Below are 18,636 nucleotides of genomic sequence, written 5' to 3' on the forward strand. Positions count from 1 at the left end.
GGTCCCTTGGAAACTTATCAGGAGCTGTTGAATTGGAAGATCACAACGTGAGGAACATGCATTCCTCTATGACGCACACACTGCACGGGGCTACGGGAGCGCATTATAACTGTTTGAAGACAGGGAGGGGGAGTCTGTGCTGCCCCTCCACCAGCTGCTGTCGGGCTACAAACTCCCACCAGCACCAGCCAATGATCAGGGCTGATGGGAGCTGTAGTCCAACAGCAGCTGGAGTGGAGGCACAGCGTCCCCTCATCTCCGAGGCTTCGGGTGTGCAATCAGTTCAGTCAGGGAAATGATGCACGTTCAGCCGCAATGTGCACTGTTTGATGGAAAGGGATCCCAGACAGGTTTGGTGACACGTGGCAGAATATGACCAGAAGCTGCTGCTCTTTCTCCTTTGCTGTCTGGGACTGCCTCCCTCCCAGTCCCTGAAATGCCACCCTACAGGTCCTCCAAATCCATGTAGTTCAGTCAAGTCTCTGGCTCAGCGCCCAAGTTCCCATGGCCTATTGTGCCTTGGTTATACAGGCAGAGTCTGAGCACGTTTAACTGAAACAATCGCACTGTGTTTACATGCCCTGGGGAAACTCTGCTTGCCTGAGAACATGCAGTGCAAACCTCCGCCTATTCTCTCCTGCTTCCATTCCCCCCCCCCCCCGTGACTGATTTCAGGTGGTTAAGGTTCCTCAGGACCAATGGCGTGACCCCTTGCACTTTGAAAATCACCATGCCCAACAAGACAGCCTCTTATCAATACAAAAGCCAAGATGCACCCTGCCCCATATAAAAAGCAGTTGTTTTGCATACCCGCTATAAAGAAAGGTTGCAGCGTTTGGGGTTTTCAGGCAACAGGCAGTAAAGACTCTTAATCTCAGATTTATGGGTTCAAGCCCCACCTTGGGGAAAAGATTCAGAGTTATGGGTTCAAGCCCCACGTTGCAGGGGGTTGGACTAGATGACTCCCGTGCTCCCTTCCAACTCTACAATTCTCTGATTCTAAGTTCAAAAAATTATACATGCCATGGAGAGAGTGGAGAGAGACAAGACAGGCCCAGGGTGGGGAAGAGAATCAGTTCTGCTGCCTTGAGCTCCTTGGAGGAAGGTGGGGGTACAAATGAAATGAAAGAAAATGGAATCCCGCTTATGTGTTTTAGGTTTGCATGGCCAGCATGCAGGGGAGCCCACTTTCTTCTTTCCTGGAAAGAATGACTGGTTCTTATTCTTTGCGCACACCAATTCCTTATCTTAGAAAAGCAGAATTTCCCTAGCACTCACAGGTACATTTCCCTGTGCTGATGGATGGCTGCTGGGAAAGCAGAAGTTCTTGCTGACTGAAATTAACGTCCATGCAATGTTATTTGCCTTTTTCCTTCTCTGCCAAGTCTTCACCTGCTGTGGTCTCCTGCAGAGTAAATGTTTTTCTGAATCAGCTCAGCCCAGTGATGCAGATGCCCACTGGGCACATGGATTTAATAATTTATTCTTTTGTTGTTCCTATTTATTTCTGTTCTCTTTCTGCTGAAAACTTCCAATAAAACTTTTTAAAAATTAAATTACTGTATTATTACCATTGGGCTTCTTTAAAGAAAAAACGGTGCAGGTACCTAGCATTAAGTTGTAACAGTAAGTGGCACACTTTTAACATTGTGGGGGGAGGTTTGGGTACTGCGTACCCTTGAGTACCCCCAGAAAGAAGCACTGATTATTAATAATATCCCACCTTTTCCCCAACCCGGAAACACATGGCAGCTTACACACAGATAAAATACAGCAAGCTAAAAACGTAAGAGAAGACAGTCATTAAAATGTAATTAAAGTACTAATAGAATTAAAGTAATAATCAAAGATTCATGGAAAGCACAGACAATAATAAATAAATCACAGCACCAGCCCTCTCCTCAGAAGCAGTGAGTTCCCAAAGGCCTGTTGGAATAGAAAGATCTTCACCTGCCGGCAGAAGGAAAGCAAGGAGATTGCTAGTGAAGCCCAACCTCCAGACCTGATGTCAGGAACCAGCAGGAATTAGCTGCTGGGGTCCCAGTAAGGCCCACCAACACTGATGGCATGCAGTGACTTCCCTGGTGATGGGAGCAGCGTGTGGCCGTTCTACTGTCCTGCAATGGCCCCAATATCACGTTGCACCAGACCACTGTAAGAAATTAAAAACAACCACACTCCACTGCAGACCCACCGAGGGTCCCTATTTTCCAGAAACAGTCCCAGATTTACAGAATCCAGTTTCTGATTTGATCTCAGGAAGTTCCACTTTTCCTTAGGGCATCCCTATTTTCATCGGACAAATGTTGGGAGTGTATGACTAGTTAAACCTGTGGCTGGGTACCATCACAGCGAGAGGGTCCCTGCTAAGGTCACTTGCTGAGCCCCCCACCCCCCTTGAGCCAGCCCTGCCAACAAGCTGAGCTGATGCCCTGAGCAAGCATCTTTGTAATCTTCCCAGGATCCTCCGCAATTCACAGGGGTTATGGGACCAACACAATGGCAAGTCGGCGTGAGGGAAATTGCAGGAGCTGGCAGGTTGGAGACTCTGTGCTCTTGAGAAACGACACGTGCAACCCATCCAGCTCACATGTCCAGTGTGCAAGTACAAAACTTTCTCGGAGAGCACATGTGGAGTCGGGGAAGGGAACGTAATGGTTACGGGCAAGCGGCCGGACAGGCGAGCTTTGTCCAAGTCGATTCGTCAGCATGCCACTGTCAGGCAAATGCTTCTGCTCAGGACAAGCTTTGCCAGGGCCTGCTGTCTCAACCTGGGCACAAGGGCACTCTTTGTTCTATCCAAGGAAGGAGAAGAACCAGCGAGGAGGCAGGCCAAGACTTTCTGTTCCTCCAAGCCCAAAAGAAAAAGAGAACACCCATAAGGAGTATTAATGAGTCTGCTGTTTAGGAAGGAGCACCATCATTACTCTCCATGTGCCCGTAAGACAGGCTTTGGAAGAGCACGTGGCTCTGGCGCATCTTGGTTATAAGTCCACATACCCCTTTGTTTCCAAGCAGGGAGGAAATGTTCAGGGCAGCCATCATGCGGCAGGATGCTTTTGGGAAGGAGAGCATGGGAGCCAGATTGCAAATCTATCCACAGTTTCTTTAAAAACAAAACAAAACTGGCTTTCCTGACTCCACACACTTCTTATTGTGGCTCAACACCATCATTTTACAAGGATGTTTCTGCCAGGTTACAAGGCTGTTCCTTCTCACAGGTGAGCAGGCAAGATGCTATATAAAAAGGGGCCAGACTTAAATGACAAAGAAAAATGCTTTGCATGCTGGAGGTCCCGTATTCAGTGCCAGGCACCTCTAGGTAAAAGGCTCTGCAGGGCAGGTGGTGGGAAAGAGTGGGCAATACTATCCTAGATCAGAGAAAGCCATCATGGTACCTTCCAGGTGTTGTGGGGATCCAGTTCCCACGAGACCCAGTCACCACACCCAATGACAAAAGACCTTGCAGGTGAGCAACAGCTGGAGAGCTCCAGGTTAGCTGCCCTGGTCAAAAGGAACAAATAATCTTACCTGGGATTAGGTAGCTTCCTATTCACAATGAAAGCTAAAATGATTAGTATTACATTTCTGGTGCATCTAACACACTAGTGAAAACATTTTAAAAGATTTTACACAAATTTAAAGTTGTGAGAGTTTATTGCATATGTAACAAAAATGAACATGACCTCCTGGGCCCAGCCTGCTATACAATCACGGTTTATTCCAGCTGGCTCCATAACCACGTTAAATAGAACTAGTATTTCTTTAAATACTTTGATTTAGACATAAAATGAAGAACATTAGTGTACAACTTTTTCACAAAATAAAATTCGCAATAAAAATGGTGAGAAGAGTAACAAGGAGTAGCAGCAATACTTAAAAACAAGACGTTACAAAATAATAAGTTAAAAAATACATTATAAAGTGGTTGAGGAACAAAAAAAAAAGTTAACTGAGTAAGAACAAATATGTACTGCATTTCTGGAAAACTTTCTGTGCTCTACAGTGTAGTATGCTGGGCAATGGACTAAGGAAGTGGGGCAAAGAGGCGTCTGAATGATAGTTGAGGTTTCATAAACCACGCCCCATGCTGAGCAAGCAGCCTCTTCAGAAACAAAAAGTTGCTCCAATATGTCCAGGTTAGACCTTGGGCTACTCACTCATACCTTTCCAATTCGTAACACAAAAGGAGTGGCAATTTCCTACATCCCTGAGTGCATAAACGAAGGATGATGCATTTCAGGGCAACTAAACAAAAGAGCAAACAAACAAACAAAAGCAGATTTGCATCACTGACCTACACTGCTAAACATACTGGAGATTTTCGATTAAAGGAGACTTTGGATGTGATAAACTGCTTGGGGGAAGAGGAAGCACGTAGCCCTGCTCTTGTTCCTCTGTCTCAACTGAAATAGCCCTTTCACCACCTCCTACATAGGGGAGAGGGGAAAGGTGTACTACTGCTGGAAAGTCAGTTGCGTTAAGAGTAGGAAGCTTCCTGTTCCCTTCACCACCACCTCCATCTGCCTTAGGGTGGGACTTCCATGGATTTGCTGCAAGCCCTGTTCCGGAGGGCCTGAATCTACCCAGAGACCACTGCAGGGAAAATATAAAACCATCAAGTCTGTTGTGTGTCCTTTGGATGGTTTAACTGCGAAAAAGCTTCCAGCAAAGACTGTGCTGAAGCTCAGCAGATTGTAGCAGCAAGAATCCCACTTATATTTTATACCCTCTCTTGTTCAGGGAGGAGATGTGGAAGTTTCAGCCTGAGCAGAAGCAAGTGGTCTGTGGCGCTCTAGCCAGCACCCTGGGAAAAAAACCTTTGGTCTAGAGCTTTCTTCCTTCCTTTGATCCCAGCTGCTGCTGCCTCAAGCTAAGATGCAGCAAACAGTCTGTTTGGGCTCTTGGGTGTTGGAACAGTGACACAAAATGGGAAATGTAAAGAATATCCTGGAGAGATACGGCCCCCAATCTTCTGCACTATTATAACAGAGGTGCCATATGCTCAGGGCTTGAATACGGACTCGGGGCCAATGCTCATGCTGCCCTCGGAGCATGCCTGCCACATCGGTGGCCACCTGCTCGCTTACTTCTCCATCTCAAATGATGTTGGCGTGGTGTGGGCTCCAACCATACAGAAGCTGAAACCACATGGCCAGATTCACCTCCAGGTGAACAGTCACCACTGCTAACTGTTGCTAATCTCACATGGGCAACCTGATCAGCCTCTGTGCTCAGGGAAGACCTTTCACTTCCAACACCTCAGATTTGCATGCAAAGGACTTGTGAAAACCTTTTCGTGTGACGTTCCTATCTCTACGAAACCTTGTACATTCAAATTCCACTGACAGGGCTAATGTGTCCAATAACAACATCTGATCTCCACAGACATTTGGCAAGATCGTGAGATTTCTGTTATCCAGAGAATTACAAAGATGCTTAACCAAATATGTGAATCCCAAATCCCTCAAACCTCCTTGATACACTTCTCTTCCCAAATAACTTAGCTGTAGTTAACTGGTCCCTTAAGTGCGCCTGGATTCAAAAGGCAATTTCAAGTTAAACCTTAGCTCACCTAAAAAATCCAACACTTAGCCACATGGTGCAAAAAACACAAAATAAAAAGAATTCCTTTCTCAAATATAATCCTCATGTGTCCATCACAAAAAAAAATTACGGTTAACAACAGGAAAAAAAGATTTAGGACTCTGACAGGTATCTAACTTAAATCTGTCATATCACAGTTTAAAGCTATTATCAAATTCAATGTTTTAAAAATGAAAATGAAAATGAACAACAGAAATATCCTTGTAGCTAAAAGAACCATTTGACCCATGGCTGAACCCCAATGTCCTTACTTGTCCAAAGTAACTGTTAATATGCATCTTTGCTCTATATATATATATATATATATATATATATATATATATATATATATTTGAGGGAGGATTCTTATGAACTGAATCACAATTGATTACTAGTTGGCCTTTTGGTTAACCTGACAGGGTTGATTCTCCTGCATCTGAGAAGCTGTGTGAAACCAATGACTTGACACCAACCTTGAACATTAGCTTCAAATATATAAGTCAGGGTGGAGAAGAGTTCAAAAGCAATACTCTGGGTTACTCAGTATCTGTAGGCTTAAAACCCCTGTGTTAGATCTTTATTATATATTCATCTTTCAACAGAGCCGTTTTCCACTCCAAGTGGCTCAACGACGGAACTTGGTTCCATTAGTTTTGCTTTTAGCTATTTCCTCTTAAAAGAATTTCTGCAGTTTCAAGTAAAAAAAAAAGAGAGAATCTGAAAAAACAATGTCAGGAGAAAACTTTTTCAGGCTGCTGACAATGTGGCCCATTCCCCACTGCCACATTCTCTAACATAAGCCATCAATCACACACAGAAGGGAAGCAAGTCCACAGAACAAATCTGTCTCATGTACAAAGCATCCAGAACGAAAACTTACCTCCCAATTCAAGATGGCTTGGACTCCTCGGGGTTCCTCTCTCTTAAGAGCCAAGCCACCACACTTGGACAAAAAGCTCCCTCTCAAGGAATAACCTTCAGCGGTCTGCACCTACGGAGCCTTTTCCTGCTAACTGTTCTGTAATGGGTATTCTGAAATGTGCAATTTGGAATCCCGGTGGCAGTCTCGTTTCTATAGGATGCTTCTGGATGCTACAAGGGCTCAGGACTGCATTAAGACAAAACATCCAGATACACCTACCAGTTGAAAGTCCTCAGCAAACCAATCTCAAGATACTCAACTACAGTTTGATACTCCTATAAAAAAAGACCACAGGTCATTGACCTTATCACAATATGTGTTACGAGTCTAGCAGAATATCTTGGGTAACCAAAACCAAATGCTGAACCTGGCTGCCTTTTGTTTCATGGGACATGGGGGGGGGGGGAAATGGGGAGGGGTTTTTTTGTAACAAAGGGGAGAAAAGTATGGTTGGGAACCCCCAACAAAAGCCCCCCCCAACACCACCACAGGAAGGAAGGAGAGGAAGCAGCCTCCACTCTCCCAGTTGTCAAGCGTCGCAATGCTTTGGACAAAAGAAGTTCACAGCAAGCTTCTTCTTACAGCTTTTTGATTTGGTGGTCCATGAGCTAGTAGTATCTGTTTCCTTTGGTTGCCCAATCACTCCACTGCAAACCCACATGTCTCTTCCACAGCTGTCAATAGCTTCTCATAAAGCTTCTCATAGGACTCATAAGGCGGAATGTCAATTCGGTTAAAGCTGCAGAAGGCAAGAGATGGATGTTAGGGCCCTGCTGACACCAACTCCAAATGCAACTCTTCACCCAGCCCTTGGATAAGGCTGGCGTTTTGGTTCAGCCATTTGTACCTGCTGTATTGCTAGGAGGAATTGTAACAGAATTCTGGCTTTTTCTAATGTTTAGTAGTTAATAGTTTGCCAGGAAAGATGCCACCCTTCACTAATAAATTATTTCAAAGCATTTCCGGGATCACAGAAGTTGAAACAGCTGATGGCCCAATGAGAAGCCAGCCAGTAGTAAACAGGGCAGCATGTTTGCTTCCAATGGGAGCCTGCTGTTTTCTCTAGTGTGGCTGCCTTCCCCAACTTGGTGCCAAGGGGAAGTTTTGGACTACAAGTCCCATGGGTGCAAAGCAGTGGTGGGGAGGGAGAGGAGAGGTGGTTTTGGAGCAGAAAGGTGGACAGTGGGGAGAAAGTGAAGCACCCTTTCTCGCACCTGGCTGCTTCTCCATTCTAAATTGAGCGTGTTCAAAGCAGCCTCTTTTTATTAAAGAACAGAGGATTAGGTGCCACAAGCATAAACATGCATCATTTACTTAGGCCCTTACATCTGCAAACTGTTAGTCAAAACATGGGTGTAATTAGCTGAATGGGGTTTTTGCTCATACAGCTTCCAACATTAATTGATTCTTTTTCTACTGTGCCATATAAAACATGGAATTAAAAACATTTAGAATCCATAGACTGCTGCCTCCACCATTCATGAATGTTTTAACAGTACTTTGCCGTGTGTGAGTATGATTTAACTTTGCCCAAAATAGCTCTAATCACTCTTTAACTTTTGTTCGTTCCAATCACCTAATAACAAGGGAAGGTTTTCCTTTAAGTTTCTAGATGTACACCAAACATCACTACAACACAATTTACTTTTGGTAAAGTTTTGCTATTTCATCTGGGCAGACTTGAGGGCACATTCACACATGCACACTTCACTACAGCTGCATGGGCAGAAAAGCAGCCTTACCAAGTATGAGCTTTCGGAAGGTTGTCTGTATTTGCATCTATCAGGTGGATAGTGAAGAGCCTGGGTCCTGCGGCGCCTGTAGAACCTTGCAAACAGACATTCTAGTTAAGGCCCTTCAAAAACACAACTGAGCACACTAGCCATTTCTGACACGTATAACCCTGACAGCAGCGAGGGAGAGATTGGGAAGTCACAGATCCTAAGCCCAGAGGTGCACATATACACACAGGCCAACAAGCCTAGAGAGAAACAAAATGGGGATGAGCACACACACCCATTGCCCAAGACCCTGGAAAGTTGCTGCCTGTTAAGAGCAGACAGTACTGGACTAGAGATACCAACAGACTGGCTCCAATGTGTTACAGATGGAACAATTCATGGTATAGCTAACAAAGGGCAGAATCATCAAGGAGGAACTGGTGGCAGGTCAACTGGGTGTGCCATGGGCAGCCCTCTGCGCAAGCGCGCTAACTCAGCCCCCCTATCAGTCACCTTGCAAAGCCTTGAAACCCTGGAGGGGAACCCGCGTGGAGCCCGTCACAAACTGCAGCAGCCTGGCCCTTCTCTCCTCATCAAAGGCTTCCACCGCTTGCCAGAACCACTTGACAATATTGCTGTCTCCCATGCAGTGCTTCAGGCGTGTGTTGGACTTCCAGTCATTCAAGTCAATCTTATCCAGGCCACCTATTATCAGCTGATGGATCAGAAATACACATTGTAAGGGGCAGAACATTTATAGATTTGAAATATGGGCGGGTGGGGGAGCTGTATGCTGTTGTACTGGCTATTGTGTTGCTCTTTTATTATTTCTGTTATTGTGAAATTGCCTTGCGACTTTTGATTTTGTGATGTACTGTTCTCTTTGTGTGTGGAAAGGCGGCCTACAAATCAGGTGATGGTGGGACCACACATTCACACCTTCTGCCACAGAGTGCACCAGTATTTACAACTTGCTATACACAAACAGAACTCTCTGTATCCACTATGCACACCATTTAATCCCACAGTTAAGTGTCTTTCCTAGGTTTTTGAATTTCATTTCCTCCTGGATATAGGACTGGCCAAACCTTTTATGTGCTGATTACTTGTTGTTGTATTGTTGTTGACATCCATTTGTCTCGAGAGAGAATAGGGGGTGCTTTTTTGGGGGGGAGTCAAACCACTGTATTAGCAGCACCTAAGCGACTTCCCCTAAGTGTTCTCGAAGCTACGAACATGAGTTTGACCAAACTGCGGGAGGCAGTGCAAGACAGGAGTGCCTGGCGTGCTATGTTCCATGGGGTCACGAAGAGTCGGACACGACTAAACGACTAAACAACAACAAAAGCGACTTCCCCAGGGCACAAGCTTGGGCAGTGTATCTGGAGATCCCGGGCTGGCCAAAGGACTCCCCTCTTGGCCTCACTGATGTGGTCCAAAGGAAAGCAGAGCAATACATTTGGCACCAGCTTGGCTGCAGGAGTTGCTGGAGGGAGTTGCTGGAAGGAGGCGTACAAGGCACCATCCAACTATTACTAAAAAGTAATACCACCAATCCATAATACCTGAACATCAAACTGCTGTGAGAAATGAAAAATAGATACAGTGATGCCTCGCAAGACGAAATTAATTCGTTCCGCAAGTCGCTTCGCCTTGTGATAATTTCGTCTTGCAAAGCACAGATGGCCGCGGCAAAAAACAAACAAGCCGCAAAAAAATCCGTCTTGCGAAGCACAGTCATAGAAAACGTCATCTTGCGAGTCACCAAAAACATTGCAAAACGCTTTTGTCTTGCGCGAGGCATTCGTCTTGCGAGGTACCACTGTACTGCCTTGAGATCAGAAGCATTTTGACCCAGTGGATCTTCCTAAGTGGTCAAGAATATTTTAACAAAGAATTGGTCACAAGAAATAGCTGTTTGGTTAATCTGTATTGACAATGAGGTGAGTCAACTACTCAAAGCCATCAAATTGCTATGCACACCTGGAGATCCTGAAGGTATGTCAGCCAATACAAAAAGGTGGCACTGTCCTAATGGTGCCCAAACGTCTGATTTTTAGAGCATTTTATTATCCTGGGGACATAGTTTTGTCCTCACCCAGCTCAGTATTTTTGTCTAGCTTCGGAGGCTGGAGTTTGTATATCCTTTTCCTGCATTTTGTTGATGTGCAAAAGCAGCCACTCAACTATCTTTTCTGATGGGTGTACGTAGAAAGTCAGTGTTCTTTAAATGGTAGTGAGGAGCAAAGAGCAGGCTTAGCATGCCTAGCGGCTTCAGGCAAAACTGGCCTATTCAATATGAAAAGGGGGATTCCTCCCCCCCCCACACACACACAGGGTACTTAACGGAACACACTAACCACAACATAATTTGAGTGGAGAAAAGGATGCAATACCTCAAGCTCCTTCTGGTCAAAAGGCTTCAGTAGGTGTTGAGGAATAAGTTCGTTAAAGCCTTTCTGAAGAGCCAGGAACTGGGCCTCAATTCCTCTCATGAACCGCCAGTTAACGTACAACCTGGGGACAGGGAGTGAATCCAAAGTGAGAACTGAGTGCAGAAGTCTTCAAGTGAAATATAACTTGTAAGAAAATAGGTACACTCAAGATGTTGCTTTTTCTTTTCTTTTCTAGGAACTCCCAAATGAGAAATACTTTAGGAGGTGCAAACAATATTTTTTGCACATATCTCATTCCTGTGCATGGTAGGCAGCATGCCTGCCCAACCTCCAGCACCACTGGGGTCCATGTGTCAGTGCAGCTTTCTTAAAACATGTACATGGATAAGATGCAGGCCCCAATTATGCTGTCAATTCCCACCACATAAAGGAGGCAGATCTGAGTAAAGTCACCATCCAATTTAGAAATCTGTGACTAGTTACAAATTCTGTGTTGATTCTAGCAACAAGCTGCATACAACTATTGGGAGAAAGAGGCAGAGCAGATGAAAGGCACAGCCACAAAGAAGAACAAGAGGAGAAATGCATTCTGCAAAATACACTGCAAGACCCATCAGTAGCAATTGTGCGGCATTAGTCAAGAATGAGATTCCAAAGTCAAATAGAAGACACTAGTTGGAAAAAATTAAGGTATCTGCAGCAACTAGTAGCGCACAAGCATACATATTACAGAAATCACTGGATAACTTTGCCCCACAGTTGCACTGCAGAACTGAAATGTTCTGAACACACAAACTGGTGCAAGTCAAGGAGTAGGGAGAGAGACAGAGAGAAACTGAGACTGACCACCACCACCACCACCACCTCTGCATTATGAGAGGGTAACATTTATCCTCCTCTGGTGGTACCTCACATATTCTTTCTTGTTCTCCTCTGTAACAGAAACATTTCTTCCATTTGGTTTGAGCTCATGTTGCAGAATCCTGCCAAAAGCGTTGTGCTCCACGCAGAAAGTATGGTCCAGAACCGGAGTGATATCATTCTCTCTGTCAACAAGGCAAAGACTGCAAGTCATTTCTGTACTCTCCAGGGCACACAGAACATTCGTCTTAAGTAAAAATTATGGCAGGAAGAATCCAAACAGTATTTACTAGGAGTTGATCTAGCATCTTTTACAATCCAACTCTCCCTTCGTTTTGCTGGACAGCACTAGAGATTCTGATGGATCCACACACCCAAGCAATGGTAGAGGACTAGGCAGATGAACAGTGACTTTGAGGGGTTGCAAAGCCCTACTATGTGGAGCTGCTTCCGCTCATCCTAGTCTTTTTAAAAGGGTTTCAACTGTGTACGTATGCAATACTTACAGAATCCAAACTAAACTCTTGTGTAGTTCTGGGTCAACTGATTCCAGATCAGATAACTGGATGGGTTTGCCCAGCAGCTGTTTGTAGAAAGGAACGGTGAAACCTCCGTTGATGTAGTGCCCATGGAACACAGCCAGACCCATTATCCGACCAACAAAGTGGAAGTAAGACAGATGATCCTACAAGAAACACCAAAGAGACTCATTAGCTGGAAGAGAAGCCCAACGCTGACATCTTGTGGCTAGACCTAGGCCTTCAGCCATTTCCTAGTTCAATGAAAGTTTCGCATAATGATCTTAAGTCCTCTGGATGAGAAATTAATCAATTTGCACAGAATTCAATGTTATATATACTTAGCACAGCTGACTAAATGCGTTCAGTCTCAAGACCACAGTCCTACCCTACTGCACTTCAGGCTTGTGGCCATCAGATCATTAGCCACAAACATGGCGATTCATGTTAAAAGCCAATCTACTTGAGCCAATGCAGTTAAAACCAGGCACTTAGGCCCAATCAATGTTTGCTTGGGAAGGCTATTGTACCGTCTCTCTCCATGCAGCACAACAGAGACCTAAAACAAAATGTTGCAGCATAGCATATGCTTGTGCCATTCAAGGTTCAACAAAACCAACTAGACCAGGCATCCCCAAACTGTGGCCCTCCAGATGTTTTGGCCTACAACTCCCATGATCCCTAGCTAACAGGACCAGTGGTCGGGGAAGATGGGAATTGTAGTCCGAAACATCTGGAGGGCCAAAGTTTGGGGATGCCTGAACTAGACCCTTTTCTAAGATACTCCATGTCCAATCTCCTACCCAAGCTTTCCATTCTCCCTACAACAGATATGGAGCCTTCTGCAGCCACTGAGATCACACAGTTCTCTGTATTGGGGGGGGTCTCATTAGTAATTATGCTAATCTTTCTAACCCCCAGCCTTTCAATACATGTGTGCTGCTTGGGCTAGAGGAAGACAGGCTGTTTGGGGAAGGAGTTTGTCATGAGTATATAGGAGGTCATTTCTATCAGTCCCATTAACACATGATGCATTCATAATGCATAATGTTGTATTTTAAATTGTTGTAACCTGCCCTGGGACCTTAGGGTGTACAAGGGAATAATAATAATAACAACAGTACATGAGCTACAACTACCCTCCTTTAGTTTGAAATCAAATGTGGGTAAAACTGTTGTACTTTGCCAAATTCTTTCTAGGCAACCAATCTGCACCAAACACCACCCTGAACTTTGTGAGACTGAAAAATAATATGGGTTTTGGACAGAATGGAGATGTAATCAGTTCTGCAAGGCGTGTGTGGGTATGTGTGTTTGAAGTTGTTAACATGCAGTGGATCTTCTAAGGGGCAAAACTATACAATGAGGGTTTAGTGTGGAACTGACAAGGTGATTAACAAAGTTTTAATTACTCCTTTAATAGGTAAGTTGAGGTTCTACAAAATTAGTCCATTACAAGCCACAGGTGCTTCCCCTCGGTTATGATAGGCACACTTACCTTCACTTGTCTATTTGGTGTTAACTGAAAAAGTAACAGAGATAAGGAGACTCACATAATACCACAAGAAAGGGAAATCTCAGGACTGTGCAAAGGTGGTTCAAACTGCATGTGCACTGGGAAATTAGAATCAAGCCAGCCCACCCTACTGTTTGCACATTCAACTTGATGCATAAAGGCTCCTATTTAAACAGTGAGCAAAGTGTATTTTGTATACCACAAAACCAAGTGTGCAGCATGCAAAGGTTGGACCTATGTGCTCTAAACATGAAATCAAAAGTGCAAACAGAAGGTGAGGGTGTGGGGGATAGTGAAAGGCTGGATCCCTCTGTGAATATAAAGTGAAGATCTGCAAAGGGCTTATGGCTTGGATCCAAAGAGCTACTTGAATATACCCAAGAGTCTGCACGCTACAGCAGTGAACATTCTCATCTCCCTTCCTGACTGGAAGAGGCTACGCCACATCAAAATACTTCTGAAACTCCCGCATTACAAAAGTGATTTGCCACATGGCATGGGAGCGGCTGTTTGAATCTAAAGCCACACTGGTCTCATGGAACCAGATTAGCTGCTGTTTGGACCCTATACCACTACCAGGGTTTCAGAGAATTAGCCTGTATTTAAGCTGCATACCCACACCTGCCTTGCTTCTAGAATACTTACAGGATTGATAGAGGAGTCTGGATTTATCTGCAGCATATAAATGTTATCCGTGGAGTATTGGAAGAGTCCATAATAAGGGTTCAGCATTTCATGGCACAGAAGGTATAACCACTCCCTGCCAGACAAGAGACATAGGTTAGGGAAGAAGCTGAATGGTGGGGTCAAAACTTACCCCACCCAGTAACTTGTGGATCCGTTACTCATTTGATACAGATTATGACTTCTACAAAAAAGAGGGTTGGGGTGGGAGAGAATCTAGACTCGGTGCAATGTAAGGAGGCAAATTAGGGCAAGTATGTTCCTTTGATCAACTTCTACCAGGAAAGAAAAGAGTACAAGCACTCGTTTGTTTCACAGAACTCTGGTTAACACTCAATGCGACTACAGCGGACAGAAAATTGGTTCACTTTCCATAACCAAGTATCCTTTTACTAATGCACTATTAGACACAACCAGGCATTCTTTTAAAGCTGGCTTTATTGCCTCTGTCAAGCTGTGTCGTTTGCTTAACAACCGTGAGCTGCATGCTGGTGCAGACAGATTGAGAGACCTTGCTGTGTATTTCTGCTAGTCTGTGGGGAAACCACCGTGGAGCAGCTAGCTCAGTGTTATGCTCAAAGTAGCATTCACGGTTTCTTTCCAAACAAGTCATGACCAGAAAGCCAAGAACAAACCTTGGCTCCAGATAATGATTTGTTTTGGAACGAAACCACAAGTGCTGGTTTGGAAGTAAGACTGTCAAGGATGCTTTAGTTGAGATTCCTGCATTGCAGGGGGTTGGATTAGAGGACCCTCGGGATCCCTTCCAACTCTACAACCTCTCATAAACTTATATAGGAAGTCAGGTAAGAGTTTGCTTTCTATTCTGTAAATTAACATGTTTTTAAAATATTGTTTTGGCACCAAGATGAGAGCAAGCTCCTAAAAATCAAGAGGTATGGCTACCTAATATGATTAAGCAAAATAATACTGATTAGGGCTGAAGACAGCAATATAATGGTAGTTCATACCTTTTTTTATACTTTTGTGTGTCTGTCTCTAGATTTTTAAATTGTCTATAGCCAGCGACCGCTACAAAGCAACTTGCAAACAACACCTCCAAGATAATCCAAATGTAAGTTCTGTTTAACGTGTAATTTTCAGAAATGAAAGTTATCAAAACTTAACAATGTAAACATTACCAAATCATTGTATCTCTCTCTCTCCACACGCACAAAATAAAATCTTACTCCCAATAAGGCACATCTACAATTTTCTTCAATATGACTTTTATCCAGGGGTGAGTATTTGTCCTTGTAAACACAACTAAAAGGATACAAAAGGACACTCCAGATAGTTTTGATCATGTGACTGGTGAAGAGGAAGCTGCTAAACAAAGGGAATTCTACAGGAACTAAGTTTCTGGAAATACTTTGGTGACTGCCTGATTTCTGTGTAAAGGTAGGTGGTGGTGATATGTTGAGAGTTTCTACCTGGGGTAACACTGTATGTGGGTTTATTGCACATGGGCCCCCCTGAAGCTAAATGGAGGCATTTGAATAGGCTGTGCTAGAGCATGCAGCAGCTGCCTAGACAGATATAAAGCACAGACAAGATAAACTCTTGCAACATGCCAGTGATGACAAGGGAGAGGTCAAACGGGAAGCGCTCCAGACAACAAGAATTTTGTCTAGAGAATTTAAGATCAGAGAATGTATCACTGGCGTTAGACAAAAGAAAAGTCTTACTCAGGGCAATTTTAGTCACTGGCACACTCAGCTCCTGGAAGAGCTTCCCAACTCAGATGCAAGAGAGGGATCCGCATTCCAATCAGATCCCTGGATTAGACACAGACCTATCACCAGGAGCAGCACGATGCAAAATATTGTGTCCAAGCTCTACTCACAGTAGCCCCATTGAAATTAATAGACCTACAGTAATTATGTCCATTTCACTGGGTCTACTCTAAGTAGAACTAACATTGACTACAACCCTCAGATGCCAGAGGATCATATCCAAGGTAGATAGAGTAAGAGAATTGTAAAACATCTTCAAAAACAATTATAGCAATTTAGAGAGGAAGCTGTATTATGTTGTCCTATATAACCTTAAAGCAGCCTTTCTCAACTTGGGGTTCCCAGATGTTGTTGGACCACCACTCCCCTCATCCCTGACTGCTGTCCCTGCTGGCTATGGATGATTTGTTGTTGTTTAGTCATTTAGTCGTGTCCGACTCTTCGTGACCCCATGGACCAGCGCACGCCAGGCACTCCTGTCTTCCACTGCCTCCCGCAGTTTGGTCAAACTCATGTTCGAGAACACTGTCCAACCATCTCGTCCTCTGTCGTCCCCTTCTCCTTGTGCCCTCCATCTTTCCCAACATCAGGGTCTTTTCCAGGGAGTCTTCTCTTCTCATGAGGTGGCCAAAGTATTGGAGCCTCAGCTTCACGATCTGTCCTTCCAGTGATCACTCAGGGCTGATTTCCTTCAGAATGGATAGGTTTGATCTTCTTGCAGTCCATGGGACTCTCAAGAGTCTCCTCCAGCACCATAATTTTTAATTTAGAAGGGAGGAAATGCTTGTTGGGTGTCTAGTTATTCAGAAGACAGTTTCATAAAGGACTGAATTCTAGAACCAATGGGTATTTGATAAAACATACCATTTAAAAGTGCAACTTCCAAATGTGAGGGCAAAACTGAGAAGTACTAAATTTCAAAACATTTAATTCTGTGTTGATCTGAAGAGCAATGGCATTAAAATATGACATCTGGAGGAGAGCAAGCCAATTGGCATGGGTAGAATGTACAAGCTTTCAAACACCACAGAACCTGTCTTAAAGGCAGAAGCTGTCAATGTTCACATCTCCATAGCTTTTAATCTTTCTGAATCCCTGGAAATTCAAAAACTTCATTTGTTACTATTTCAATATTTTTTAAAACAATGCTTACATTTATTAACACCCCACCTTTCTGTGTCAGTAGACTTCCTCTTCTGCCAGACATTGCACGTTAGCTATTAAGAGGCCATCTCTCCTGAGTGGAAGGAGGGCATCATTATTTTAAGCAGGGCAGGGGCGGAAGGGGTCACTTGCTGCTCCAGCCTGTTGAGGGGACAAGGTGCAGAGGCACAGCCCTCTGCCCAGCTTGGGGAAAGGGGGCAAAAAGGACCATGCTGCTGGATCAAGCCCAAGGCTTGTAAAGGCTTGGCCTTGTAATGCCAAACCTTGGTAAACTGTAGCATTACATGCTAAGGCTGCCATCATTTGTGGGTTTGATAAAATGTTCCTTTGAATTTTTATCTGCAATATCTGGAGGTCTCTGCAAAGGGCTTCCTTTGCCCAGTACCGTACATGTCATTTTAAGAACCTGTATTTCACCTTGCCACACCACCATAATCCAAGCCTTCTTCTCCTCGGAATTTCACCATCAGTCTCTTCTTTAGATCTTTTGGCCTCATCTTCATTATCTGCCGGTATGATTCCTATAGTAAGAAACAGAAGTGTACTCTCAGGAAATGAACACTTTTTCAACAGTAGTTACTCTTTGCATTTCTAGGGGCGCTTTTTGCCCATGGCTTATCTAGAGGTGCCCTTCTTGCACCGCTGCTTAAGTCATAGCCCTCAGGAAATTTTAGCTGTGTTTAGAATGGCAAACCTTCCTTATAGCTGCTTGCCAGTGATTTTTTTTATCTCAAATTTAACATCATTTGATGTTAGGTTCATTTTGTGATTCATTCTAATGCCTTTCATTATATCTTTAGGCCTCACAGGGGCAGCATTTATGATAAGCCGCATCTGCAGAAATCCAGTGTCATTGCATAGATGCACTGGAAAAGCTAAACCTCTCACTATCCTAGACACAGATCGACATACCTCAAATATTTCTTCCCTCGATACTTCGATGCGGCAGTGGCCAGCTTGGGGTTGCTGGAGGGAGAGCTCATGCCGGAGGATCTTTAGCTTCTGCACCAAGTCTCGCTCATATCTCTGGGCAGGCAACTCCTCGCTGTCTTCCAATGACCCCTCACTCGGCACTGGCAAAGGCTGGTTGGGTTCTTTTAGTTGGCATTGGTGACTGGAGGGGAAATGAGAAGGTTACTCTAAAAAGGAAGAAGGAAGCATTGCCCCTACAGTGGGAAGTCACATAGTCTCTTGACATCAGTACCTAGACCATTGGTGCATGTTTTGATCTATTTTTAATTACTGCTGGCGTTAATTCTTTGAATTATTGTTTTTTAACTTTTTTTACTGTTTTATTCTTTTTGTAAACCATTTTGAAGGTTGTTTTTTTTACAATCAAGTGATGTATAAATTTTATGAAATAAAAGAAATCAGTATCAGGAAACAAAATTAGACATACTTTTCATAGCTTATAAAGGACTAACATAAGGAAATTGATTACACATAGGTATAGTCTGTTGCAGCAAATAAAACAGTGTCTCCTGTGGCAGCTTTAACTCATTTATGCTAGCATATATTGGCTTTCAAGACAA

General features: G+C 44.0%; 1 protein-coding gene across 2 annotated transcripts in view; it reads right to left on the reverse strand.

Annotated features, from left to right (window-relative positions):
* Positions 1–6,148: 6,148 nt before the first annotated feature.
* The window catches only part of SMURF1 (SMAD specific E3 ubiquitin protein ligase 1), a 48,697-nt gene continuing 36,209 nt past the window's right edge, over positions 6,149–18,636 (reverse strand). Inside the window, exons 10-18 of one of the 2 annotated variants that reach the window (XM_035132190.3) lie at positions 18,017–18,218; positions 17,522–17,625; positions 14,166–14,280; positions 11,993–12,171; positions 11,534–11,671; positions 10,626–10,746; positions 8,743–8,944; positions 8,251–8,335; positions 6,149–7,247 (exon numbers count right to left, since the gene is read on the reverse strand). In XM_035132190.3, the coding sequence (XP_034988081.1) occupies positions 7,148–7,247; positions 8,251–8,335; positions 8,743–8,944; positions 10,626–10,746; positions 11,534–11,671; positions 11,993–12,171; positions 14,166–14,280; positions 17,522–17,625; positions 18,017–18,218 (1,246 nt within the window). In that variant the 3' untranslated portion in view covers positions 6,149–7,147. The remainder of the gene's footprint in view (positions 7,248–8,250; positions 8,336–8,742; positions 8,945–10,625; positions 10,747–11,533; positions 11,672–11,992; positions 12,172–14,165; positions 14,281–17,521; positions 17,626–18,016; positions 18,219–18,636) is intronic. The other variant, XM_035132191.3, reaches the window with a different exon arrangement.

Source organism: Zootoca vivipara, chromosome 13, assembly GCF_965207765.1.
Source record: "Zootoca vivipara chromosome 13, rZooViv2.hap1.1, whole genome shotgun sequence".
Lineage (NCBI taxonomy): Eukaryota > Metazoa > Chordata > Lepidosauria > Squamata > Lacertidae > Zootoca > Zootoca vivipara.